General features: G+C 46.4%; 1 protein-coding gene across 4 annotated transcripts in view; it reads left to right on the forward strand.

Moving 5' to 3' along the window:
- The window catches only part of CNTN4 (contactin 4), a gene marked incomplete at both ends in the record, with an annotated part of 366244 nt that overhangs the window by 197910 nt on the left and 140654 nt on the right, over positions 1–27680 (forward strand). For all 4 annotated transcript variants that reach the window (XM_080718174.1, XM_080718176.1, XM_080718175.1 and 1 more), the window contains 2 exons: positions 5192–5287; positions 22907–23104. In XM_080718174.1, the coding sequence (XP_080574300.1) occupies positions 5192–5287; positions 22907–23104 (294 nt within the window). The remainder of the gene's footprint in view (positions 1–5191; positions 5288–22906; positions 23105–27680) is intronic.

Here is a 27680-nt window from a genome sequence, read left to right on the forward strand (position 1 = left end):
CTTTGTGTTCTCTGGAAAATGGAAACAAATATCACTTGTATTGTTTTATGAATATGTTATTTTTCATCTTTATATTAAAATGTAAGACGGAGCTGGGCATGGTGGTGCACGCTTGTAATCCCAGTACTTGGGAGGCTAAGTCAGGATGATTGCAGATTTGTGGCCCTCCTCAGCTGCTTAGGCTTTCTGCAACATAGTGAGCCCATGTTTCAAAATAAAGAATAAAAAACTAGAGCTGGCAATTTAGCTCAGAGATAGAATGCCACTGGGTTCAATTCCCAATCCAAAAAAAATAGGATGGGAGCCAGGAGTCATGGTACACACCTGTAATCCTAGTACTTGGGAGGCGGAGACAGGAGGGTCACATACTTGAGGTCAGAGTACGTGGTGACTTAGTGGGGCACTGTTTCAAAATTTAAAAAATAAAATAGGTCAGGGGGTAGGTATCTCAGAGGTAAAGCAGCCATGTGTTCAGTCCCTAATAATACAGAAGAAAATTTAAAGAGTAAGTCAGACAAGCTTTCTCAGACTGTAAGGTAATAAGCAGACGTTCTTATGAAAAATAATCTAAATTCTTTATGTATGTGTATATATCCTAATTATAATTATATAAAGCATATTATCCATACATTTCAAAGCGTAAAGTATCCGGTTTCACTTTACGAGCCATCTCGACTTGGTAACCTAATTAAGACTAGCCAAAGAAGATATATTTGTAATACAGCACTTTTTGACTGTAGCAGAATTGTTATTACTTCCTGAAAATACATCTTGTGCCCTTTTGATTTTTTTGTTCTAGAATCCGGGTTGTTGTAAGCCTGGACACTCTCCCATTGCTTTATGTTGTGGGAATCTGGGCTTACAAACTTCCTCCGCGAGTCACTTCTGTGGACTGTCTGGACACTGTGCTAAGTGAGATTAGTCACAAAAATGAGAAGTCTCGTGCTTTCCCAATACGTGGACGCTGGGGAGAAACAGGCAACAGGAGGAACTCTCGATGAACAAGGAGGTCCTATAGAGGAGCAAATAAGGCACCTAGCTGAAAGGGCGGGAGGGGGAGAGGAGGAACTCTCTAAAGCACAGGATTACTTAAATATATCAAAGTCAATCACTAAGCCAAGCGTGGGAAGGAGGGAGGGGGGGAACGGGGCGGGAATTGGGTGAGGGCTAACTGGGTGATGTGTGCATGTGTCTCCACCATCTTTTATCCCATTAAGATGTATGACTATGCCGGGCGCGGTGGGCACGCTTGTCATCCCCGCGCTCGGGAGGCGGAGACAGGAGGATCGCGCAGGTTCGAAGCCAGCCGCGCTGGCTTAAGAGACCCTGCTTCCAAATTTTAAAAAAAGTATAAAAATAGGTCTGAGAGTATAGCCCGGAGGTAGAAGGGTTTCCAGGAACCCCAGTACCACCACCACCAAAAAAAAAAAAAAAAGGATGTATGACTATAATGCACCCATAAAAAATTTTTAAGAAAGAAAAAAAGATATTTTCCTAAACACACACACACACACACACACACACACACACACACACACACACATACACACACACACAGTGATCATGAGAACCGTGTGTGGTAGTTCACGCTTGTCATCCCAGCATTCGGGAGGCTGAGACCGGAGGATCGTGGTTCTCAGCCTCAGCTACTTAGCGAGGCCCTCTGCAACTCAGTGAGACCCTGTTTCAAAATAAAGAATAAAAATAGGGCAGAGGGTGCAGCTTGGATGTAGAACGCCCCTGGGTTCCATCCCTAGTTCTACAAAAGAATGCTAATGAGAAACTAATACTGACACACTTCGGACTTTGACCAGGCAGCGTACTAAGTGTCTAATACGCCGTTTAATCTTTAGAGAGCCCCGTGAGGTGGGAATTACTGTCCCGACGTTAAAGATGGCGACGGTCAAGTTGCAGGAGATGGAGAAATGCACACATCAGACCGAGCCAAGTGCTCAGCGTGTGCGCGCGCCCTGAGTCCGGAGCGGGTGTGTTAAGCCGCAGTGACTCTTCTTACTGTGAACTCTCACGGGGAAAGCCGGCCGGCCGTGCCGGCCTCCCCGATGGCGCCTTCCTGGGCAGAAAGAGCGGCACAGATGTGGCTTTGCACCTCGAAAGGTTTTGCGGGTTTGGATTGACTTTGAGTGGACCTTTCTGCAGGTCACAAAGCCATACGAATGTGCCTTCGCACGTTCTCAGACTGGGGGTGTGGCAGAGAGGCCATTTAAGTCTGCTGTGGAATCTACTCCCCCAGATACTTTGTTTTTATATAGAGCATACCCATCATTATGGAAATCACATTCATAACCAGCGTGTTGCTTGGCCATTTGTTCCAAGCTGGGACTGATTTCCTTATTTATTGACGGATTCTTTCAGAATTTGCGGCAACCGTGACAGGGACAACTGGAGGCTGAGGCCGGAGATTTCTTGCTCTGACATCACTCTGAGGTTTAGCAAAACGCAGGTCTCTCCAAGTTAGGAAGAAAGTGGATTTGTGTTTTTTAACATGTACAGTGTGTTTAAAAACACGTGTACTATGTGCCTGGTTATTTTATCATTTCTCTTTTTTTTTTCTTCCTTTTCTGTCTGAATTTTTATCAAACCATGATGTGTCATTAACCTTTTTCTGGCCATTTTAAAACTAGATGGTTTTTTTCTTTTTTCTTTTGGTGGTACTGGGGATTGAACCCAGGGGCATTCTACCTCTGAGCTACACCCCCGGCCCTGTTATTATTTGGAAACTGGGTTTTATTAAGTTGCTGAGGGCCTCATTAAGCTGCTGAGTCTAGCCTCAAACCTGCAATCCTCCTGTCTTAGCCTCCCAAGTACTGGGATGGCAAGTATGTGCCACCATATCTGGCTTAAAACTCAACATTTTATACTCTCTTTTGGGATGCCCCAGCCTGCCTTTGCATGACCGCTATTTCTTTCATGCTGGCCTAAATAAATCATCTTCCCTTACTATTACTACTTCTCAAAAAGTATGTTAGGCCCTCTTGACTTGACTGGATCTAGACTATAACCAGGCATTTATTGCAAACTGCATTTTCCCACCTCCAAACATTTAATAACTTTCCAGACAGAAAATACGTGGACCTCTCTCACGTTTTGATATACTCTCTAGCCTGAATTCTCAATGTTTACTTATATTAAGGCTTTTTATTAGTAATTTGCATGTTGTTACTCTAAGGCCCTCGTACCTACCTTTCTTCCCCCAGAAATGTAACTGCTAAATCACTTCTGTGCTCTCAGGGAGCTAACATACTCCAGATCCTATAGCTTTTTACTTTTCGAGTCTCATTTAAAATTAAAATGGGGATATTACATTTCATAGGTGAATAAAAGTTGTTTTTACAGAGAAGTACCGCGTGAACACATCTAACACAAAATTGTGCGTTCCTTTATCAAATGATTGTTGAAAATGTTATGTAATAAGCTAATGGGTACAGTCAACACCAACGCCAGTCAACGCCATTTAGTTTTTAAAGTTTATATCACTTAGCAGTGAAGAAAGAAAATATGAGCCGGGTCTGGTGGGGCACGCTTGTAATCTTAGTACTTGGGAGGCTGAGAAAGGAGGACCTCTGGTTTGAGGCAAGCCTCAGCTATTTGGTGAGGTCCTCTGCAACTTAGTAAGATCCTGTTTCAAAATACACAGCCAGGCGTGGCGGCGCACGCTTGTCATCGCAGCATTCGGGAGGCTGAGACCGGAGGATCGCGGTTTGCGGCCAGCCTCAGCTACTTAGTAAGGCCCTCCGCAACTCAGTGAGACCCGGTTTCAGAATAAAGAATAAGCCGGGCGTGGTGGCACACGCTTGTCATCCCCGCACTCGGGAGGCCGAGACCGGAGGACCGCGGTTCGCGGCCAGCCTCAGCTACTTAGTGAGGCCCTCTGTGACTCAGTGAGACCCGGTTTCAAAATAAAGGATAAAAAAAAGGGCTGGGGTGTAGCTCGGAGGTCAGATGCCTCTGGGTTCCATCCAGACCCGCAAAAAAAAAAAAAAAAAAAAAAAAATTAAAACCTGTATATGTGTATGCATCTATTTACATATTACACATACACATATGTGTGTGCATGTGTAAAGAAAGTGTGTCGTATTCTCAGCATACATCGATACGTGGAGAGATAAGTATAACCGTATATAATAGAATGGTCTGTGCAGCGAACAAAACTATCAAAGGCAGGTTTGCATGTTCGTGATATTTAGTAACAAAAAGGCCTTGTGATGACAAGGGAGGTCAATATCTTTACACCTGAGTTGCTCACCTACGCCTGCACTGTCCAACAGAAATTTCTGGAATGAGAGAAGCAGCCAGTGTCTGTGCTGGCCGCGCACGGCAGCCACTGATGGCATGTGGGCCTCCGGAGCCCAAAAAGTAACCGGTGTGGCTGAGAAACCGAAGTATACATTTTATTTAATATCTCACATTTTTATTTTATGTGAATACATTTTATTTACCCTTAGTTATTTTGTGTCTAAATAGGTACAGGCAGCTTGTGGCTGTGATTGGTTATTTCAGGTTTAAATAGGCACAGGTTGCCGGTGGCTGTATTCATGGACAGTTGAGCTCTGCAAGGGGGAGGGAAGGTTCATGGTATCATGGCTGTGGTATCATGGAACCAGGCTCCGTGGAATTGGGCTGGCACCGCTGCCATCAAAATATTTTTATTTTATTTTTTATCATTATTATTATTGCTTATTATTATTATTATTATTATTATTATTATTTTGGTGGTACTGGGGTTCCTGGAAGCCCTTCTACCTCCGGGCTACACTCCCAGACCTATTTTATATATTTTTTAAAATTTGGAAACAGGGTCTCTTACGCCAGCGCGGCTGGCTCCGAACCTGCCGATCCTCCTGCCTCCGCCTCCCGAGCGCGGGGATTAGAGCGTGCGCCACCGCGCCCGGCTCATTTTTAATATACTTTTACTGATGCAGTGTAGTCCCACGTCATGATGGGGTCCCGAGTGACGGGGACACGCGCGCGCAGCGCTCGGTGGGCTCCAGGCCGGCTCCCTCCCTGCCCCGGACACAGTGACGACACGAGACTGACACTGACAGAGTAAGCTGTGCGTGTGGCATCGGGAATGACGAGTCTTTCCTCCGTTAACAGCGATCGTCGCCCACAACTGTCTCAGCGCTGTCATGCTTAAATGTTGCTTTCTCTTTTCCTTCTTTCTCCCCAACAGACCTGGACAACTTTCAAACCAGAACAAGAAGCACCGTGTCCGTCCGCCAAGGCCAGGGGATGGTCCTGCTGTGTGGTCCGCCACCGCATTCTGGAGGTACCTCTGCCCCCACGTCGTCGCACCCCGCTGGCGGCCAGGCGGCCCCCCTCCTGGCACGGGCTCAGGGCCCAGTGTCACTTAGAGAGACCCCCAGAGTCCCTCCGTGGACAGGGAGACACTGGGAACGTTTTCCAGTTAGGATAGAAAAATCTGAGACCTGCAGAGACCCCACTGCACACGCTCCAAAGACACTGAGCCAGGCAGAGTGGAATCCTAGTTCAAACAAAACTATTTTATACAGATACTTTATGCCCTGAAAAATACCATCGTGGTCTTAATGGAAGGAAGGCGTTTGGAGGATGTTATACAGGCTTTTTTCAGTGTCTGTAAAAAGGACCCGCGTTGGCTAGAAGGCAGATATGACTTCACAGAAGGGTTCATGGCGTGCAGGTTTGATAAGTGACGGCGTGTATTATGCTCACACAAAGGCTCGTGATGACAAGATTGAGAAACTCTCTCTCGGTAATCGAGGCTGACGTGGGGTTTGATACCAGCTATCTCCTGTCCCTATCGCTGCGTTAATTTGCTCCTTGGCTTTTTGCATGATTAAGGGAACGGGTGTTTTTAAACTTACAATTTGAAACCCATCTGTTACGGCAAGATACACAGTGTCCCCTGGAGAGCTCATATATTAATGTCCAGAGTTGGTATTATTAAGCCGTGAGGGCTTAAATCTCATTAGTGGAAAAAAGCACTGTAAAAGATTTAGTGGGTGGTAACCTAGGCGGGTGGAGTGTGGCTGGGGAGGTGGAAAATCGGGGGCGTGGCCTGGCGAATGTGCTTGTGTCTCAACTCCCTGGCTTTGGCTCTTGCTCCAGACCACCATGATGTGAACAGAGCTCGTTCTCTCTCTCTCTCTCTCTCTCTCTCTCTCTCTCTCTCTCTCTCTCTCTCTCTCTCTCTCTCTCTCCCTCCCCTCCCTCCCTCCCTCCCTCCTCTCTCCTCTCTCTCCCTCTCTTTCTCTGTTCCTTGTTGTCAAGCCTTGAACTCTGCAGACCCAGCCTCATATGGGCTGAACCGTGAACTCCTCAAAAATTGTCAACAAATGAATCGTCTTCTAAGAAAGTTGGTCCTTTCTTTTGCGGTACTGGGGATGGAACCCAGGGCCATTCTACCTCCGAGCTACACCCCCAGTCTGCTTTATTCTTTATTTTGAAACAGGGTCTCACTGAGTTGTGGAGGGCTTCACAAGTGCTGAGGCTGGCCACACACCTGGGCTCTATCTTCCGCTGCCTCGGCCTCCCAAGTACTGGGACTCCAAGCGCGCCCCGCCATGCCTGGCTCCATCCTTTCATTTTTGCCTTATATCCAAAAGTTAGAACTTTTCCACTTTCACCAAAGGGCCCCCTTAACATTTCCAAGAGAGACAGAAATTACCAAAATACTAAAAAGGCTCGTTCCTGAAGCATACTGTAGGAAAGAATGCAGGGAAGACTCAGGCTGCGTCAAGAGCGTGGCACTGCTGGGCTGACGGGGTCCCTCCGCGTTCTTGCAGCTGCGCTATCACGCCTGAGCGCGCCACGTAGCGGAAAGAAGATTCGATTTCTCACGCTTTGGGGTTCAGTACCTGTGAGGCCGGGGACTATGAATCTCAGATCGTGGAGACAAGAAGGAGAGAGAGAGAGGGAGAGGGAGAGAGAGACAGAGAGAGAGAGAGAGACAGAGAAACAGGGAGGGAGGGAGAGAGGGAGGGAGGGAGGGAGGGAGGGAGGGAGGGAGGGAGGGAGGGAGGGGAGAGACAGCGCACGCACTCGTGCACAGGGGCTGCACTCCTCACATGGAGGTCGAAAACAAAGGAGAGCTGGGGGAGGAGGAACCATATATATAATCCCCAAGGCTGCACCCCCAAAACACACCTGCTCCAGCCACACCCGACCAGTCTACCCAGTACCGCCTAGTAACCTCATTACAGTGGGTTTATCCACCTCGGGAACTACCGCCCTCACGACCAGTTACAGCGACTCCGAACATTAGCAAGTGGGCTCTTTTCGGGGACGTTTTGTGTCCCACCATTGTACCAGCTGACTCGTGGAGGCGCACATAGAACCCAGGTTTGGGTCTCTTAGGGTTTGCGCCTTGGCGATGAGTTTTTTGTTTGTTTGCTTTGTTTCTTTAGGATTTTTATTTTCCTTCAAGTTAGTACCAGATACACTAAATTTCGAGTTCAGCTATAAGTTCCGGTCTTGTTTATCTTTCAGATCATTATTTAAAGTGGGGCACATATCTTCAGATCTCTGTATCTCACTTTACTTATAGAGTGAAGAGACTGAAAGAAATGTCTAGCCCAGCACGGTGGCTACAGCCGTAATCCCACTGCTTGGGAGCAGGGGAGGATGGCAGGTTCGAGGCCAGCCTCCGCAACTTGGGCCAAGACCCTCGGCGAGTTGGCATAGCCAGGCACGGCGGTGCACGCCTCGAATCCCAGTTCTTGGGAGGCCGAGACAGGAGGATTGCAGATTTGGGGCCAGCCTCAGCAATTTAGCAAGACCCTCTGCAGTTTAGTGAGACTCTGATGTTTCAAAGTGAAAAAATAAATTAGGGCTGAGTGTGGAGCTCATAGGTAGAAGACCCCTGGGTCCAATGTTCAGTACAAAAAAAAAAAGTCTCTCAAATACCTTGTAGTTCTTTAATTACAAGCCCATTCAAAGACAGAGCTAGGTTGAGACTCGTGTTAGTCCTTCATAGCCCTGGCTGTAAAAACCCATCTTTCTGCGTGCAAGGAACTCGACACTGAGCCATCGGGGTTTAGGTAAAAGGCCCTAAACACTGACCACCCTCTCACATAAAGTCCACGCTATTCTTATTTCAAGAGCAGCCAAAAAACAGATAAATTAATTCAAGAGTCAGTTTGCTTTTATAAAACAAGAAGTAATAATTTATTTTATTTTAGAAGACTAGGGACTGAACACAGAGGCATTCTGCCCCCGAGCTTCACCCCCAACCCTTTTAAAAATTGTTTTGTTTTGAGCCGGGCGTGGTGGCGCACGCTTGTCATCCCCGCACTTGGGAGGCTGAGACGGGAGGATCGCGCGGGTTCGAAGCCAGCCTCAGCTACTGAGTGAGACCCTGTTTCCACATAAAGTATAAAAATAGTTCTGGGAGTATATCCTGGAGGTAGAAAAGCCCCTGGGTTCCACCCTCAGTACCACAAAAATAAATAAATAAATAAATGTGTGTTTTGTTTTGTTTTAAAATAGGGTCTAAGTTGCTAAAGGTCTCACTAAATGGCTGAGGTTGGCCTCCAACCTGCAATCCTTCTATCTCAGCCTCCCAAGTACTGGAATGAGAGGCATGCTCCACCAGGCTAAAGACGTAATAAAGCCTTAAGAGTTTCTATTGACAAACTGCTAGAATGCATTTGCCTTTCAGACCCTATAGGCCTTGTGGGAAAAAAAAAATCAGGAGCATTGTGGGAGTTGACCCTGGGGTGTGTAATGTACACGCGGCCCTTGTAAGCTGTTATCTGTTTATCTCCCAAAGGCCCCAGATCTTGAGGCCAACTAATGATGGCCTGATGAGGATCGGCCCCACTGACTCTGCCTTCAGCACATCTGTCAGCCCCACGGAGCCGACAGCCCCACATTAACCGCACCGGGACTTCTCCCACTAATAGTGCACCGCCCCGCTGCAAGCTGAGAATCTCCTCCCAACACCGGCCGCTTTTTCCTTTAATGTGCACTGGGCCCGTCAGCAGACATCCGGGCAGAGAAAAGACATCTGGCACCTGCGACTCACGGGGGCTTCGTAAAAACTAAAGCAGGTTGACTGTGCTCTCAAACAAAGTTTCTGGAAATACCCAGTGGTGAATAGCCTGCTAATGGTGTCTTTCCCTAGCTAGGCAACCGCCTGTGAACTGTTAAAAAATATATATAACACACATACACACACTGGCACATGTATCTTATTTATTTTTTTAGGCAAAAGATGTGTTTCCAGTTGCTACGTTGCAACCCTGGAGGTAGACTTCCATTATCCTGCAGACATTATTTCTAGCCAGGCACAGTGGCACACACACGCATAATCCCAGGACTCAGGAGGCTGAGACAGGAGGATCGCAGGTTGGAGGCCAGCCTCAGCCACTTAGCAAGACCTGTAGAACCATAGTAAGACCCTGTTTCAAAATTTAAAATAAATAAATAAATAAAATAAAAGAGGCCCGGGGTGTAGCTCGGAGGTAGAATGCTCCTGAGTTCAATCCCTTAGTTCCACAAAAAGGAAAAAAGAAAGTCTGATCTGCATGACCTTGGAATTTCTTTAACTCCTCAACCTTTTGGGGAAAAAAAAGTCTTCATTTTCCGTAGGTCAGAAGTTCTTTTCTATGTACTAAAAAATTTAGTCCACACGGACTAGAAGGAGTTGGGTTGAAAGTGGCCCTGCCTGGGATATGTTCAAGCTTAGTCACACGGACGATTGAATCTTAGAAACAGGATCTGATCTTGTGTATCCCAGTAGGAAGCTGATCAAAGTGTTGAACGCTGGTTCTCAACGGATTAACTGGGTCACAATGAAGTCTATGATTTGAAAATAGAAGGACCTTTCTTACTCAACTGAAACAAATAAGAGGTACAGAAGCTAGCCCACCCCCAAGCCCCCTCCAAATAATTACTTCAGTGAAAAGAAAGCAGTTAGACCTCATTGTACATTTAAAATATTTTTACTAGGCTGGCACAGTGGCACACGCCTATAATCCCAGAACTTGGGAGGCTGAGTCAGGAGGATCACAAGTTCAAGGCCAGCCTCAGCAACTTAGCGAGGACATCAGCCACTTACTGTTTCAAACTAAAAATTGAAATAGGGCTGGGTGTTTAGGTTAGAGGTAGCATGCCCCTGTGTTAAGTCCCCAGGAAAACACACACACACACACACACACACACACGCACACACACGCACACACGCACAGGATTGAGAGATTTAGGGGGAAATGAAGGTTGTCAATCATCTGCTAAAAGTATCTCTTTGCTAAAAAAAAAACTATCTGGGAAATGTTTAGCCTGATTTGAGGTCTATTAAAAGAGAGTTAAACTGAGTGCGGTGGCACACACCTGTGATCCCAGTACTTGGGAGGCTGAGACAGGAGCCTCACAGGTTCAAGGCCGACCTCAGCAACTTAGCGAGGACTCCAGCAATTTTTTAGCTTGACCCTGTTTCAAGCTACAGAATAAAATCAGGCTGGGGGTGCAGCTCGGAGGTGGAACGTCCCTGGGTTCAATTCCCAGTACAACGGTAGCAACAGAGGCAAACCCTGCTCTGTGGGATCTGTGGGTACTTTTACTCATGTCCCCTCTTGTCTGTCGATGCTCAGAGCTGATTGAATCATACTTCTCTCTTCTCAATCTTCTTACTACGCTTTTATGTTCCTCTATTTTTAGTCAAACCTCAGAAGAGGAAAAGGCACATGTTGCAAAAAAGAAAAAAAATAGGCATTTTCTTGTCAGAGGTAAACCGCCACCTTGGCCCCCTTCCCTTCGGGGTTCAGGAAAGGGTGCACCTGTTATCCACAAGCCGGGAGTTAGCTGGGCCCCGAGGTCACCCCTCGCTCGCCTGGTCTTGCTAGAAGCTTATGAAGAGCCACACAGTTTCCACTCGTGACCCCAGCAGAGCCGCGCTCCCGGGACCGGGCACGAGCAGAGGCGATCAGCGCCTCGGTGTCCACCCAGCAATTTGGGATCTCAAGGGCCGTGAGAAAGCCAAAATTATCATGAGCGCCTTGTTGCCCCGTGCAGCCACAGCCGAGGCATCGAGGATGCTGGCTCTGCTTTTGCAGCTCGACTTCACTCTGCGTGGCCCTTTGTCCAGGCCCCGCAGCGCCGCGAGCGTCCTCTACAGGACACCCCAAGCATCTGTGTCTGTGGCCACTAGTGCTTGTGCCGCGCACGCTCTTGGGATGCGAGCACCTGGCTGCCGAGCCGGTGGCAGGTGCATGTCGAACTCTGCGCTAGGATTTCATTTTCTCTTTTCCCTGCTGCCCTCCCCACGCGCTGGAAGAGCGCACCTGCAGAGATGCGCTCGGAGAGTGCCACGGGCTTGCCCAGTGTTCTCAGCACAGCCGTCTCGGGCAACAAGCTCACTGCTAGGTTCCAGATCGACCCGCCACAGGGCGTAAAGAAAGGGAGTCTCAACTACTCATGGTGCACGTGAGGCTGGGTCAGTGGAACGCAGAGCACGAAGGCCAGGAAAAGGGGGAGAAGAGAAGAGAGAGGAGAAACACTAGTTCCTGTGCGCGCGCGCGTGCGTGTGTGTGTGTGTGTGTGTGTGAGAGAGGGGGGGGCGAGGAGAGAGGAGAGAGGAGGTCGAATGGGATTAAAAATGTGCGCCACCATGCCTGGCTTACTAATTATTTTCAGTTTCTCCTGAGGAATAGACGGTTGTGCACTTTTGAAAAATATAAATAGTCGGGCGTGGTGGTGTACATCTGTAATCTCAGTAACTTGGGAGGCTGAGACAGGAGGATTGCAGGTTCAAAGCCAGCCTCGGCTACTTAAGGAGGCCCTGTTTGCAAATAAAAAATAAAAATAGGGCTGGAGGTATAGCTCAGAGGTAGAATGCCCTGGGTTCAATCCCTAGTAACACACACACACACACACACACACACACACACACACACACACACTTGTGTGTGCGTTTGTGTATATAATATATAATATGCAAAAATGTCTAGGATCCTTACTGTAACAGTAATGTATATTAAAGTTGAAGGTGGCGTGCTTGTTCAGAGCTGATCTCATTATCCCTATTTGGGATGTCCACCAAGGAGGGGCCAAGGGGAGGGACTCGACCTTGTATCAGGCAGTGTAAAAAGATGCACTCTACCATGGGAGGTAAGATGGCTGCTTTCATAATTCACCCTTCCCAGGTTACCTTAGCATTTTTCTAGACAAATTTACTCCCTCTTTACTTTGGAGAAAACACTTTCTCACGTCTCTATAGCTTGTTTTGTTAGTGAAATGGGAGGAAAAAAATCATTCCGTATACAAAGCTATAGAAAAAAAATAGGTGTGTGTTTAGCCAGCATAAATATAAATAATTAGGGAATTCAAATCATCTAATATTTTTCATCTTGCCAGAGATGGATAGATTTTCTTCTCCCCGCCTCCCCCCTACCCCCCAGGAATTTTTAAGAATGTGTTGAAATCCCTTCTCGGAATGTAAGCATAATCATTAATGTTTACAGTCGCCATGGCAACTGGAAATGTTGGCAATTGAGCAGAAAAGGAGCCTGAGAGGGAAAGATAAGCTCTGTCAATTACTGAACACCTGTCAAACAGTTAGCCGATCTACAGTGACAGGCGGAAAAGCTGGGAATCGAAAGTGGGTAAAATGTATCTTTCCCGACAGTCGTGGGAAGAGGATGGTGGTATTGTTTTGCTACTGTTACAAAAGGGTAATTAACTCGGCTTTTCATCCACCAGCCGGAAATGTGTTCTACCAGTAAGATTGTTGCGGGAGGCTCTCCACAGAGGACAGGAAACAGAGGCTGCGGTAGAATCACTCCTTTGCAGGTCTCTTGTTTCACAGTGAGGCTCAGAGAGCAGAAACCCAGGTCAGAGCCCCAGATGGCATACGGATCGTACAGCCCGTGGAGCAGGTTTGACGGATCAACAGGCCGGGTAGCAACATAGGGCTTAGGTCAGGTCGCATTTCCAGTTTCTGAGCTAGTCATCCAGTACCGGCCTCCGAGCGGCCGGGACTCGGCACCGTCCTGGCCTGCTGCCTCAGTGTCTGCCCGAGTGGTTGCTTATTTACTCCGTAATAATTGGGTAGCTTATTTACTCCTTAATAATCTCTGTCTCCACTGAAGATTCTTTTGCAGTGTTCCCTTGAATGAAGATTTTTTTAAATTGACTTCATGCTTAGATTATTTAATTTTTTGCCTAGGTTATTTAATTTAGTCTTATGACAACAGTTTAGTCTTATGACAACACACTGAATTTAGAAAAGGAATAACCATTTTTATAGAGTTTTACTCAGAGGAGCAGAAAGATGGATAAGAATCTCGGCGCCAGTGTGGTGACAGACTCTTGTAATCCCAGCATTTGAGAGGCTGAGACAGGAGGACCCGGGTTCGAGGACAGCCTCAGCCGCTACTTAGTGAGGCCCTTTGCAAGATGCTGTTTCAAAAATAAAGAGTAAAAGATAGGGCTGGGAATACACACACACACACACACACACACACACACACACACACACACATTAGGGGTGGAACCCAGGGGCTTTCCTATCTCCAGGCTATATTCCCAGACCTCCTGTTTTATACTTGATTTGGAAACAGGGCCTAACTAAGTAGCTGAGGCTGGCTTCGAACCTGTGTGATCCTCCTGTCTCAGCCTCCCAAGCGCGGGGATTACAAGCGTGCGCCACCACACCTGGCTAGGGCTGGGGGTATAGCTCGGAGGTAGAATGCCCCTGGATTCCATCCTCAGTACAAGAAAGAAAGAAAGAAAGAAAGGAAGGAAGGAAGGAAGGAAGGAGAGGGAGGAAGGAAGGAAGGAAGGAAGGGCCTGTGATTATATACCTCTTAATGAACGGTCCTTCTATCCCCATCCAGATATTGATTACTTATCCAAAGGTAGTGCCTAATTATTCCTCACGCATGTGATGAGCCCCACCCTTGCTGCTATGACCCATTTGAACTCTTCTTGCTTCTGAATGACAGCACATCCCCAAAGCCCTAACACAGCATCTCAGAGAGCCGCTGTCAGTTAGGCCACACTCCGTCCCTAGGTCGCGGTCTCTGCGATCCCTGTCTGACGGCGTCCGGGTAATGACCCTTCACCTCACCTTGGTGTTTTATTGTTTGCATTTTGCCCTCGAAAATGCTCGCATTTGGTCCTTGAGCCTCTCATTTGAGAGGGTGTGAGCCCTTCTTTACATGGAGGAAAATTGGGCCTGAGACATGAGAAGTTATGTGGGTAAGGCCGCAGAGTCAGAGGAAAGATATTGCCTGATCTAATGCCTTTTTCTTTCTTTTGCTTATTTATTTGTTTGTGTGTGTTTCTGTTTTATTAGGGATTGAATCTAGGGCCATTCTGCCTCCACGCTACACCCCAGCACTATTTTGGGGGGTGATACTGGGGTTCCTGGAAGCCCTTCTACCTCCGGGCTCCACTCCCAGACCTATTTTATATTTTTATTTGGAGACAGGGTCTCCTAAGCCAGCGCGCGCGGCTGGCTTCGAACCTGCGCCATCCTCCTGTCTCCGCCTCCCAAGCGCGGGGATGACAAGCGTGGCCACCGCGCCCGGCACTATTTTTGTTTGAACAGGGTCTCGCTAGGTTACTCAGTCTCACCACGTTGCTGAGGCTGCCTTCACACCTGATCCTTCTCACATCCTGGGATTGCACACGTGCACCACCACGCCCAGTCCTCGGTGCCCGTTTTGACTGTACGGTATGAGAATCGAGAGTAGTGGGTTGAAATCCAGAGCACTGAGTTCCAATCCTGTCCCCGTCACTGACCGACTCACTAAGGGAGAGAGAAGAAGGAAAGCGAGGCCCTGCTTCACAGCTAGAATGAGATGGGGCTGGGCTGTGGCTCGGAGGTAGCGCGCCCTCGGGTTCTCCCCCAGGACCAGGGAGGAGAAAGGCGTTCGATTAGGCAGCATGGATCTTACCAAATCACTTCATCTCCCTCAGGCTCAATTTTTTACCTGTAATACACAAAGGAAGGGAGAAAAAAGAAGGGGAGGAAAGAAAGTCATTTACTTGGGAAAGATAGTTCCATTCTTTTATTCTTGTTTTTATGTTTTTCCTGATACTGGGGATGGAACCCAGGAACGTTCTGCCTCTGAGATACACCCCCTAGCCTTCTTTTTTTAATTTGGAAACAGAGTCTCACCAATTGCTAAGGCTGGCCTTGAACCTGAAATTCTCCTGTCTCCGCCCCCCCAAGAACTGGGATTACAGTTGTGTGCCACCCCATCTGGTAACAGTTTCATTCTTTTTTTCTTTATTTTTTAAATTTTTTATTGGTCCATTGTATTCATACATCATATTGGGGTAAAATAATTAACAGTTTCATTCTTAATACCCCATTAGGCCACATTATTTTTTTAATCTCACTGGAGCATTCGCACAATTTAAGGAAGCATCTTGTGTTATTTTTTTTTAAACTGACTCTTTCTTTCTCTCTTTCTTTCTTTCTTTCTTTCTCTCTTTCTCTCTTTCTCTCTTTCTGTAGTACTGGGTATAGAACCCAGGGGTATTCTACCTCCAAGATACACCCCCAGCCCTATTTTTTTTTATTCTTTATTTTGAAACAGGGTCTCACTGAGTTGCAAAGGGCCTCACAAAGTAGTAGCCGAGGCTGTCCATAAACTGCGATCCTACTGTCTCTGCCCCCCAAATGCGGGATTACAAGCACACTCCACCACTCCTGGCTTTAAAAAAAATGGCATTTTCTTAGCAAATTGAAGTGGTCGTTTATGTTCAAAATTAAATTTTCAATTGTCTGAACTTCAGATAACTTCTTTAATTAAGGAGGGTATGGAATTATTTAATAATCTGGTGAAAGAAATGTGTATGTATTGGTGATTCATGTGAGAGTTGCTTGTATTGAAATCTCGCCCAGTTATATTACTGCCCCGAAAGTCTTTCAAAATGTAAACAATTAGTGCATAATTGACATTTCTACTACTTATTCAAAATTCGGCATCACTTCTGAGTATCCGTTTCTGTTCCCATGCGGAACGATTCTTTCTGTTTCTCCCCAGACATTGCTAAGCTTAAAATAATGAGGCAGATTTTGATTGTGCTGCAGCCAAATGTGCAAAGTCTATTTCTTATCAGTTCTGCGGGCTTTTCTTGGGGAATATCTTTAACTGCTGATGATGTCATGCCATCTATAGCCTGGCACTTCAGGACTCGCCGTCCACCTCACTTGCTCAAAGTCTGAGCCTCCCTGCGTCCCGGCTGTGGCGTCGGTCCCGTGGCTTACACAAGCAGGGCGGGCTGGTCCCTACTGTCCGCACAGAAGGGTTGAGTCTCTGAGGGGTCTGGAAGAGTTCCCCATGGGGGAGAGATGGAAACTCAACTCGGGGCCCCCAGGGGTTCTTGGCTTATATGAAAGAAAAATATTTCAGCATGAGCCAGGCAGAGATATAGACGGAGATTTATTTAGCATGCAAATTAAAAAAAGTCAAGGAGAATGTGGGCTCTTCCTTGGAAGGAGACTTTTACAGGAAGAAGGTGTGTACGGATAACGTCATCTTGTAGTCACAGAATGACTTAGGGTGTCTTGGCCATCTTTGGGCTCCTAAAGGGGCTTTCACATAGTTCTCTTTTGTTCAGAATATTCAAGGACAGCTAACAGGGCCCACGGGTTTCCAGGAACCCCAGTACCACCACCAAAAAAAAGCACCATCCCATTGGGCAGAGTTCTTCAGTGAGCACCTGCCTTTGAAAATCGTAGATTAGTGTCTTTCTAAAATAGAAAGCGTGGTGGTGCCTGCCTAGAATCCCAGTACTTGGGAGGCTGAGACAGGAGGATCCCAGGTTCAAGGCCAGCCTCAGCAACTCAGCAACCTGGTAAGAACCTGTTTCACGATTGAAATAAAAGAGGGCCGGGGGATAGTTGGGATGCAGAAGGAATCTCGGGGTTCAATCCCCAGTGCCGTAAAAATAAGTAAAATAAGATGATAGTTAAGCATTCTTTTCTATTGGCCACAGACTTGAGGCGGGAGAGAATCAATTGAGATAATAAAGATTCGGAGTGAATTTGCAGTATCAGATACCACCAATCAGGAAGCCATTGCTGGATCCTTCTGTCGTGATTAGTATCACGGTATCTTTAGTCTCCGCGTTAACAATTGAGCATGCGAAGTTTCACAATCTATTAAACGCGTGGCGTTCCAAGTATCTGTTTATCTGTTAAAATTGCCAGTGGGACAGAAATTGCCTGTCACTGCGCAAGCAATTAGTGTGTGAAAACTTATCAAAAGAAATCTGTCAAGTCTGAGTAAGAATAAACACGACACGGAAGCCCCTCGGGAAATCGGGCGGAGTGGGGCACATTTCTTGCGCGTGCGACGCGGGAGAATTCATTTTGCTTTAGATGCCTGGCTGTAATTTCTAGAATGTCGCTTGCTTTCCCCGGAATCCGATGGATTCACGGTGTCCTCTGTTAAAAACAGGTTTGGGTTCTTAGGGGATCTGTATTGTCTGGGAATGGGTCTGAGTTTCTGTCCTTTCCTTTCGAATGTCAGGAGCTCTCATTTTTCCGAGGAGCACTGGAATAGGAGCTCACCCCCAAAATCACAGGGCCGCTGTCTCTCCTGCCACTTTCCGATGCTCCAGTGTTGACCGTGTTTAGACCTCAAAATTTTCACACCTTCCAAAGGAGGATGAAGGATGCTTGACCTGTTGGCACATTTTAGCTCCGCCATGCCAGCTGCCTGCTCCGATACACGTGGGATTATTGGACTGTCCTCGGCCCACTCTTTTGTGATTGCCCTGAACCTATCTAAAAATAGAGACACAAATTCCGGGGAGATCGAATTTCTGTGAAGAAAACTAAGTTAATGTTTTGGCTAGAGACCTGTCCCGAGTGGAAGCTCTGCACTGAGCACCATGCAGTGGTCCATTACTACTATTATTTGCTTCTGGGGTTGAAGCGAGGCCGTCCTACCTTTGAGCTACACCCCCATGTCTATATTTTATTAATTATTTATTTATTTTATTTTTGGTGGTACTGGGGTTCCTGGAAGCCCTTCTACCTCTGGGCTCCACTCCCAGACCTATTTTACATTTTTATTTGGAAACAGGGTCTCCTAAGCCAGCGCGGCTGGCTTCGAACCTGCGCCATCCTCCTGTCTCCGCCTCCCGAGCGCGGGGATGACAAGCGTGCGCCACCACGCCCGGCTTATATTTTATTTTTTTTATTTTGAAAAAGGATCCCAGTAAATTGCAGAGGGCCTCACCCTGTTTCTGAGGCTGGCCTCAAACCTGAGAGATTCCTGTCTCAGCCTCTCAAGTACTGGGATTACAGGCATGTACCACCATATCCAACACACGCGTGATTTTACCGGGTCTTCAGCAGAGAATTTTTACTGGACTTTGTATTTCATGACTCAGAAAACACTTTCAAAAGGCAGATGTTGCCGGGCGCGGTGGCGCACGCTTGTCATCCCCGCGCTTGGGAGGCGGAGACAGGAGGATGGCGCAGGTTCGGAGACAGCCTCGCTGGCCTAAGAGACCCTACTTCCAAATAAAGTATAAAATAGGTCTGGGAGTATAGCCCGGAGGTAGAAGCCCCTGGGTTCCACCCCCAGGACCACCAAAAAAAAAAGTCAGATGTTAAACTGAAGTTGTTAATTAGGATCTTTAGCACATGTTTCTAGCAGCTGCTTTGGTCCCGCCCCATTTTTTATAGCATGAAAAATGTTTACGGCATTATATTGTTTTTGCAATTCAGAGAAAACATCGCAATTTAAATTTGCCATTTTGCTGTGTTCTTTCTTACATTTTTCTTTTTATTCAATTTGGAGATAAATGCTTCTCTCTGGTGTATATTTAGCACTTTGTTAGCGTTCAAGGACGTCACGGGGCCAAGCCACAAGGCAGGCTTGGCCCTGAGTGATGCCAGGCAGGTACCAGGACAGTTGTTTAGCCTTAATCAGAAGGAACAGCTTGAACAGTATTTCTGAAGAGCGCGGTCCCAAAATACTGTGGTTACCGCGGAGCCCCTGGAGGCCGTCCCGCCGACTCTGTACAAACATCCGAGGACGGCTGGGCTCGTCCACACTGAGGCTCCAATTCCTCCTTACTACTCCATTGGCTGCATGAACTTAATTTTTATTATTTGCATTTGTTTGTTTATTTATGATACTGGGGATTTAACCCAGGGGCATTCTCCTTCCAAGCTATACCCTTAACATTTATTCTCTCTCTCTCTCTCTCTCTCTCTCTCTCTCTCTCTCTCTCTCTCTCTCTCTCTCTTTTTATTTTATTTTTTTTGTAATGCTGGGGATTAAACCCGGGCCATACTACCTCAGAGCTACACCCCCAGCCCAATATTTTATTCTTTATTTTGAAACAGGGTCTCACGAAGGTGTGGAGGGGCTCACAAAGTAGCTGAGGCTGGCCGCGAACCTGCGATCCTCCTGTCTCAGCCTCCCAAATGCTGGGATTACAAGCGTGGGCCCCCACGCCTTGTTCTAGCCTCTCTTATTAATTAATTAATTAATTAATTAATTGTTTTGAAATAGGGTCTCACTAGGTAGCTGAGGCTGACTGCAAACCTGTTATCCTCCTGTCTTAGCCACGTATTAGGATTTCAAGTATACGCCATCATGCCTGGTTTCTTTTTTTTTTCTTTTTTTTACTTTAATAGTAATTAATCTGACAAAGCACAACCAATACGAGCTCACTCTGCACAGCCCTTCAGAGGTTTCAGTGATTTTCCTTAATAGTCTCATTGCCCACCTGCATCACATTTAAAATGTTCACTCATCTTACAGATTAAGCAGTTGAGAGTACCTGGGCATGGGGCACACGCCTGTAATCCTAGTACTTGGGAGGCTGAGCCAGGAGGATCCCAGGTTTGAGACCAGCCTCAGAAACTTAGCAAGACTGTTTCAAAACAAACAATTTTAAAAAGACTAGGGGTGTAGCTTAGCTGTAGAGTGTCCCTGGGTTCAGTCTCCAATTCAAAAAGAAAAAAAGAAAGAAAGAAAGAGAGAAAGAAAGAAAGAAAGTTAGTTGAAGTGAGAGAGTTTAAATGTTTAAGTGGCTTTTCTTACTTAACACAACTTTGAACTTGGATCTTCTTTTCTGCTTGTTTTTCTCCCAATTAAAAAAAATAAATAACGAAGCAGATGTCTAATACCTGCTTTCTGGTTGCTAAGCAAGTCTCTTCCCCCAGAATCCAAGCAGCCTCTCAGCCCTGAGCCACGGCAACAGTTTTGCAAAGTACCTTCAGGGAAAGAATTTCCAGTTGCATGTGTGTGACTCCAGCTGTCCTTGCAGACGTGCCGGTTGATGGCTGGGAAATGACGTTCTAACTTCTCCCTTGTGACTCTGAAGATGCTGACCCATACCTCAGAGTCTCCGCTAGCTAACTGGGCATAGGCGGTGTTCTACTCCTAGTCAGTTGGGAAAATGAAGTTGCTGAGACATTACTAAGTTTCCCCGAACTCACAAATCAGGTTAAGTGGGGAAGGTAGAGGTCGTCTGCTCTGCTGTCGTTAAACGCCCTGTTCTGGCAGGAAGGCGGCCATATTGGATGGCGTTTTGCTGACTTATTCTAGGGGCCGTACCTCCTTCACATTTTCCTTTCTGGAAGAAGTAGCTAGCTCGCTGAGAAGCACTTGTTTATTTATCCTGAACATCCTCTTGACAACAGCGTGGGGTGACTTCTAATTACATGCGCATGGATAAATGGAATGATGAGCTGTTCTCATATAAACATAATTATATCTCTCTAAAATAACGCACGTAGAAATGTTGCGATCCGGGGGTAAAAGGAAAGCAATTGGCCCGACCCCCTTTTGTGTGTTGACAGTGGATTATTAAAGCAAAACGTGTGTCCCGTCCCGAGTCTAGCTCTCCAGGCCAGTTACAGTTGGGAATCCTTGAAGGATTAAACGGCAGAAATACCTTTTTGCTGTAATTACTGTTCTCTTGGCAATACTTTGAGTGGCCTCTCGGTCACTCTTTCCAGAACACTGCATGCACTGGGCATGTAACCCAGGATCGTGTCAAAGAGTGGCGTATAGTTATCTCGGCCAACCTGTTTAGAACCAGAGGCGCCCTTCCCACTTCCTCTGCCTCCGAGCCAAGTAATTTTTGGCTAATGGGGGCCGGTAGCTAGTCCTTCCCTTTTCAGCTTGGGGGAATCCAGAGTTCACACCTTAAAGAAAGGAATAATCGACTGCCAGAAGCTGATCTCCTTAGAGCTCAGAAGTTCACTGCAGCAAGTCACAGCAACTCACTGTCACTGTGGTTTCTTTGAAACTGACAGCATATAAGCCAGGTGCGTGGTACACGCCTGTCATCCCAGTACTTGGGAGGCTGAGGCAGGAGGATCGCAGGCTCCAGGGCGGCCTCAACAACTCAGAGACATGCTCAGCAACCTGGCGAGATCATTTTTCGAAATTTATACTCACTTCCTTAATACCTTGGCTAATTTTTAATTATACATTCATGTGTGTGTGATCAGCCAAGGGGTATTTAATGAGTATTTTCTACAATATTAAACCATCGTCTCACTAAACTAATAGAGAATCTCAGTCAAGCTTCTCACCGCGGTAATTCAAAACAACTGGCCAGAGAATTCAGAGGAAGGAGGAGTTACCTGCTGAGAGTGTCTGGGGCTTTCAGGCTTTCGTCCATGTTAGGCTGGGTCTGCAGAGCTCAGGGCATGTTTAGGAAGCAGAGGGAGGGAGAGGGCGAAGGCTCGGCTCTCACGTCATGGCGGCCGGGAGCAAGAGAACCAGCAAACAGAGGTATTCAAAGACTAAAGCCTGGTCCCCAGAGCCACACCTCAGGGACCCACTCTTTTCAGCCACACCCCACCTGCCTAGGTGACCGCCCAGTCAGTCCACTCCAATGGAGTCATCCACTGATGAGGTGACTGCCCTCATGAGTTACTACATCAACTCTGACCATTAACATGAGCTCTCCAAGGACATTCTACATCCAACCCAAACAAAAGCGATAGAGAATTGCAGCCTAAGTAAACAGTCACATGTGGGTCAGTAGTGGGAGATAGTGATGGAAGACTAGGTTGAAAGTCAGCAATTCTTCTTTCTTCTCTGCCACAGTTCCTCAGTTTTATTTCTGGAAAACTACCAAATGCATCAGAAACCACAAAGTTCTATTCAAACACGGGGCTTCACAATGAACTATAGTAATTATCTATAGAGTGAAAAAATGGTGCAGTTAGTTTTCGGGGTATTCCTCTATCACAGCTGTGCAAAGGTCATAGTTTTCACGCGGACATGGTGGTGCGCGCCTGTAACCCCAGCACTTGGGGGCAAGAGATAGGAGGGTCGCAGGTTTGAGGCCAGCCACAGCAACTTAGGGAGGCCCTTTGCAGCTTAATGAGATCCCGTTTCAAAATTAAAAGATAAAAATAGGGCTGAGGTGTGGCTCATATAGAATACTCTTGGGTTAAACCCCTAGTCTACCAGAAAAAAAAACAAACATTATGGGTTTCTTGGGTCATTAATTTGAGCTTTATTTTTAATAGGTCTAACACAGCACCTGGCACATGCTTAGCAAACTAGAAACGTTTATCCTCTTGACGAGATGATGTTGAGCCTTCCTTAATCCAATATGAGTGTATCTTCTACTTATCTAGAAATAACATAAACCTTTTAGGACAGATAGAAGGAACCACGATTGCTTTGTTACAGGTTGAAATGTATGTTATGCTTGTATGTTATGCTTATATGTTATGATTGTATGTTATGAAATGTATGATTGTATGTTACAGGTTGAAATGTATGTTATGCTTGTATGTTATGATTGTATGTTATGAAATGTATGATTGTATGTTACAGGTTGAATAGGATCACTTGGGCACCGGTATAAATTTCTACCCTGATCATTTTTTTCCTGAGCCCAGTCAGGTCTCAGAGCCCAGAGACATATCAGTAATGATGGCTCCTTCCTCTTTCAGAGCTGAGCTATGCCTGGATCTTCAACGAATACCCTTCTTACCAAGATAACCGCCGCTTTGTCTCTCAAGAGACGGGCAACCTGTATATTGCCAAGGTGGAAAAATCCGACGTCGGGAATTACACCTGCGTGGTAACCAATACTGTGACCAACCACAAGGTCCTGGGGCCACCCACGCCACTCCTGTTGAGAAATGACGGTGAGTCCTCTGATCTGATTCATCCTGGTTGGGGCAGTTCACAGGCTGATTATAAAAAGATCCCCTCGGTTGCGTAGAGCTGTAGTTTCATGCTTTCCATATCTGGTCTCCGTGTTCCTCCACTTGGTCAGATATAAACTCTTCATCCACTTTGAAAGTGAATGAGAAATCTAATTGCTAATCTCCGCAGGAATGAAATGCGGGCCTAGGTGAATGTAAATGACAGAGGGAATCTATTTCTTGTTTCTCTCCCACTCAATCTGCGTCCACCAGCAGGATGAATCGCAGGGTCCAACAATTAGCTCATTAATTAGTTCTATGTGATTTAGTATTCAGAGTCCAGAAATAAGTTTTAAATTATTTCCGTACAATCTTTATTTACAATACTGAAGGCCTGATCCAAAGCGCAGTGAGACGCAGAAATGTCAAGACGGAAGTTTTAATTCCCGATGTTTTTATGAGAATGTTTCAAGAAAACATGAATCCCACCAAAATTACTTAAATGGCCTAGTAATATGTGAGAAATGATCAGGAGTTTTTAAAAGAGCGTGTTGAGCTGGGTGTGGTGGTGCACGCCTGTGATCTCAGTATTGGGAGGATGAGATAAGAGGATCCTGGGTTCGTGGCCAGCCTCAGGAACTTAGTGAGACCCTGGATCCAAATAAGAAATAAAATACAGCCGGGTGTGGCGGCGCACGCTTGTCATCCGCGCGCTTGGGAGGCGGAGACAGGAGGATCGCGCTGGTTCGGAGCCAGCCGTGCTGGCTTAAGAGACCCTGTTTCCAAATAAAAATATAAAATAGGTCTGGGAGTGTAGCCCGGAGGTAGAAGGATTCCATCCCCAGTACCACCAAAATAAATAATAATAATAATAATAATAATAATAATAATAATAATAATAATAATATAGGGCTGGGGATGTAGCTAAGAGGTAGAATGACCTTGGGTTAAATACCTAATACCAGGGGGGGGGAAAAAAAGAAACTCCTAGAAGACAGTGTTGTATGCCAAACCTTAGAAGTACCATGACCTTTCTGCGGTGGTTTTCATATACGCTGTTTCTTCTCCTGAAAGCCCTTTTTTGTCTTAGCTTTAACCTCTCACATGGTTGGTTAACATGGACTGGTCCTTTGTGTTCTTTAAACTATCACTGTGCCCAGGAGGCCATCTCTGCCCATCGTTCCCTTCTTCACCCATAATGCAGCTGGTGAATTCTCTCTCAAGTCCAATGAAGTCCATGGCCATCTTCTCCGAGAACGCTCTATTTTATATCAGCATTACCAGTGCACTCCATTCTCTTCCTTACAGTAAACTTGCTTTTCTGTTTATTTATTTAATACTGAGGTTTGAACCAGGGGATGTTCCACCCCCAAGGGACACCTCCGAACCTTTTTATTTGGAAATATGATCGCAGCTAGGTGTGGGGTGCATGCCTACAGTCTCGGTATTTGGGAGGCTGGGACGGGAGGATCACAGATTCAAGGCCAGCCTTATCAAACTAGAGAGACCCTGTTTTAAAATAAAGGAAATAATAATAGAAAGAGTTAAGGGTGCAGCTCAATGGTAGTTCCATCCTCAACACAAAAAATAAAATTACAACTTCCAAAGCCATAGAGTTAAAAAAAAAAAAAAAAAAGATGATGTCTCCCAGATTCTTCCCCACTGCCAATGGCTTTTGGCCTCTAGAGTCTGAGATATTAACACTTTACTGTGTTTCTTTTTATTATACTATACCATATTGGACCTGAATTTATACAAGAAAACCTGGACAGCTTCGAGATTCGAACCCAGGTTTCTATCCGAGCACGGATCTCTTAGTGAATTTTGTCCCCAAGAGAGGCTGAACCTGAACCTTCCGTAGCAGAGAATCCGCAGGCAGCCCAGCTGGGTGGCGAGTGTTGGGGTGACCTCGTGGTGCTGACCATGCTGTGGAACCTTTGATTTGAGTCATGTTTTTAATTTACCTGTTTAACATATATGTGTGTAGCGTGTTTTTTGAGTTGGGTGTCGCTCCATATTCCTGTAAGCAGAGCAGGAAAGCCCCTATGTAGGGGCCTTACGTCCTCCTGAGGGATAGAGATTCCCCAAACAAACAAATCTAAACAAAAACAAGAATCCGATGGCCTGTCAGAATAGTCAATAAGGCAGAGTGATAAAACCGAGGCTTTGTGTGGCAGGGGTCTAGTTCAGAAGAGGTGGTCACGAGCCGGGTGTGGTAGTGCCACACACACTGATCCCCGTACTTGGGGGGCAGAGACAGGAGGGTCGCGGGTTCAAGGCCAGCCTCGGCAACTTAGTGAGACTCTCCGCGACCTAGCGAGACCCTGTTTCAAAACAAAAACAAATAAATACCTAGGTAAATAAAAAATAATAATAAATAAATCCGATAAGGCTGGGGATACGGCTCAGAGGTAGAACGCACTTGGGGTCAATTGATCGCCAGTACCTAAGGAAACAGAGGTGGAGTTTACAGGTAAAGCTTCTAGGACTTGCTCAATCATGGGTGTGGGAGGGAATGGAGAAGAAAGTCAAGATGGCGCGCCGGTTTCTGGCACCGCCGCGGAGGTGTGGAATGCCACATGCTGTGAATTAAATGTTGCTGAACGGGTTTGCCAAGAACGTTTGAGAATTATTTTTAGACATTATTGGTAAAGCCAAAAACACCGCTTCTCCCTTGACCACACAAAGAAGTCTTGGTTTTCTGCTGTTAGGCCCATCTCTCGTTTGTAATATTCATCTAAGATATCCATACTAACTAGCCAGCCTGAGGCTGAGATTGGAGGATCCGATGCCCTACTCACATTAAAACTCAAAGATCAGGGTTTTCAGCTGAGTGGAGTGACGCTTGTAATCCCAGCGCTTGGGGGGCTGAGACAGGAGGGTCACAGGTTTATAGCCAGCTTCAGCGACTTGGCGAGGCCCTCCCTGTTTCCAGATAAAAAATAAAATAGGGCTAGGGGTATAGCTCGGGGTTCATTCTCCAAGATGAAAAATGAAAACATAACAAAAAAATGCAGGCCGAGTGGTACACACCTATAATTCCTGTACTTGGGAGGCTGAGCCAGGAGGATTGCAGGTTCACAGTCAGCTCCAGAGATTGGTACGTCCCCCTACAACTTAGCAAGATCCTGTTTCAAAATTTAAAACAAAATACGTCTGGGGGTGTAGCTCAGAGGTAGAATGCCATTGGGTTCAGTCCCTAGTACCAAATAAAAAATGAAAGAAATTCTAGGGGTATAACTCAGAGATCGAATGCTCCTAGGTTCAATCCCTCGTATGGAAAAAAACTTAATAAATAAATGAAGATCGTGGTTTTCATCTGTCTCGGGACCAGGCCCCGGAATTGCGCGCACTGCAGTGTGAGTGTGACGTCAATAGGTTCAGTTAAGACGCAGTATATTAAAGAAAAACAGAAAAATCGTTGGTTTAGATCGAAACACAGACAAGGAACCAGTTCCATCAAAAGACATCCAGGCGACCTCTGTAAAACTGAAGATGAGGAAACTTCGAAGAGACAGACTCCAGTGGCATTTTCACAAGAAATCATTTCCAAATACAGCCCTCCTGGCCTGTGCCCAAGATGCACATACGGGGACCGGACTGATCTCTCCAGCAGATCATTATCTGTTTCGGTCTGTCAAGTCACAGACGCGGTGAAATACTGATTCCGGTGCACTCAGACGAAGCCAGAGACAGACACCACACACGACGGGTGCTTCAGAAAACAGGCACCGAAACCCAGGACCACACAAAGCCCGGGACCCGCCGGCGCGGCCGCTCGCCTGCAGTCCTGACTCGGGAGGCTGGGACAGGGAGACCGCAGGTTCCAGGGCAGCCTTGAGAAAAGTGAGGTTCTCACCCACATAACGGGGCCCTGTTTCAAATTTTAAAAAGTGGAATAGGGCTGGGGGTGTCCTTCGGAGGTAGAATGCCCCTGGGTTCAATCCGCGACACACACACGCACGCACACACTCGCGCACACGCACGCACGCACGGACGCACGGAATCGTCACGTACACCTCAAGCCAGCAACGACTTTGCTCCTTGCCTGATTTTTTAAGATTCATCCCAGCTGATCCGGTCCATCATCTCAGAAATGACGAATGTTTTGTATTAGGATATTTTATCACAAAGTTAGCAGACGGAGAGCCTTCTCCTTCAGCAATTAAAGCCCATTACTTTTTAATTTCCACCAAGAGTTGCCTGGTAAAAATTCATAACGTCTTCCCCATTTAGACTGAAGTACCTAAAATGGATACTCAAAGTGGATTACTAAGCAGAAAACAGGTTATTTAATTAGCTGCTGTCTGAAGGTGAGAGGAAAGGGGAAATATAAATCAAGAGAAGGTTGCAAAATAAAAATGGCATTCTTATTAAAGGCTGTTCTGTGAGGCAAAGTCAATGAAACACTCGCTCCCGGAGATCGGCTACTTAGCGATGGGGTATTAGGCTGATAAGCACGAGGCCGGATTAGACGTCAGACATTTTGATCGCTGACGTTCATACCCTTCCGCTGCTTTAGAACGAGAAGCGCCAATCCTGAACGGAACCCGTGGCCTCAGCTGGCTTTTTCTCT

Source organism: Muscardinus avellanarius (assembly GCF_963383645.1).
Source record: "Muscardinus avellanarius genome assembly, chromosome: 22".
Classification (NCBI taxonomy): Eukaryota; Metazoa; Chordata; class Mammalia; order Rodentia; family Gliridae; genus Muscardinus; species Muscardinus avellanarius.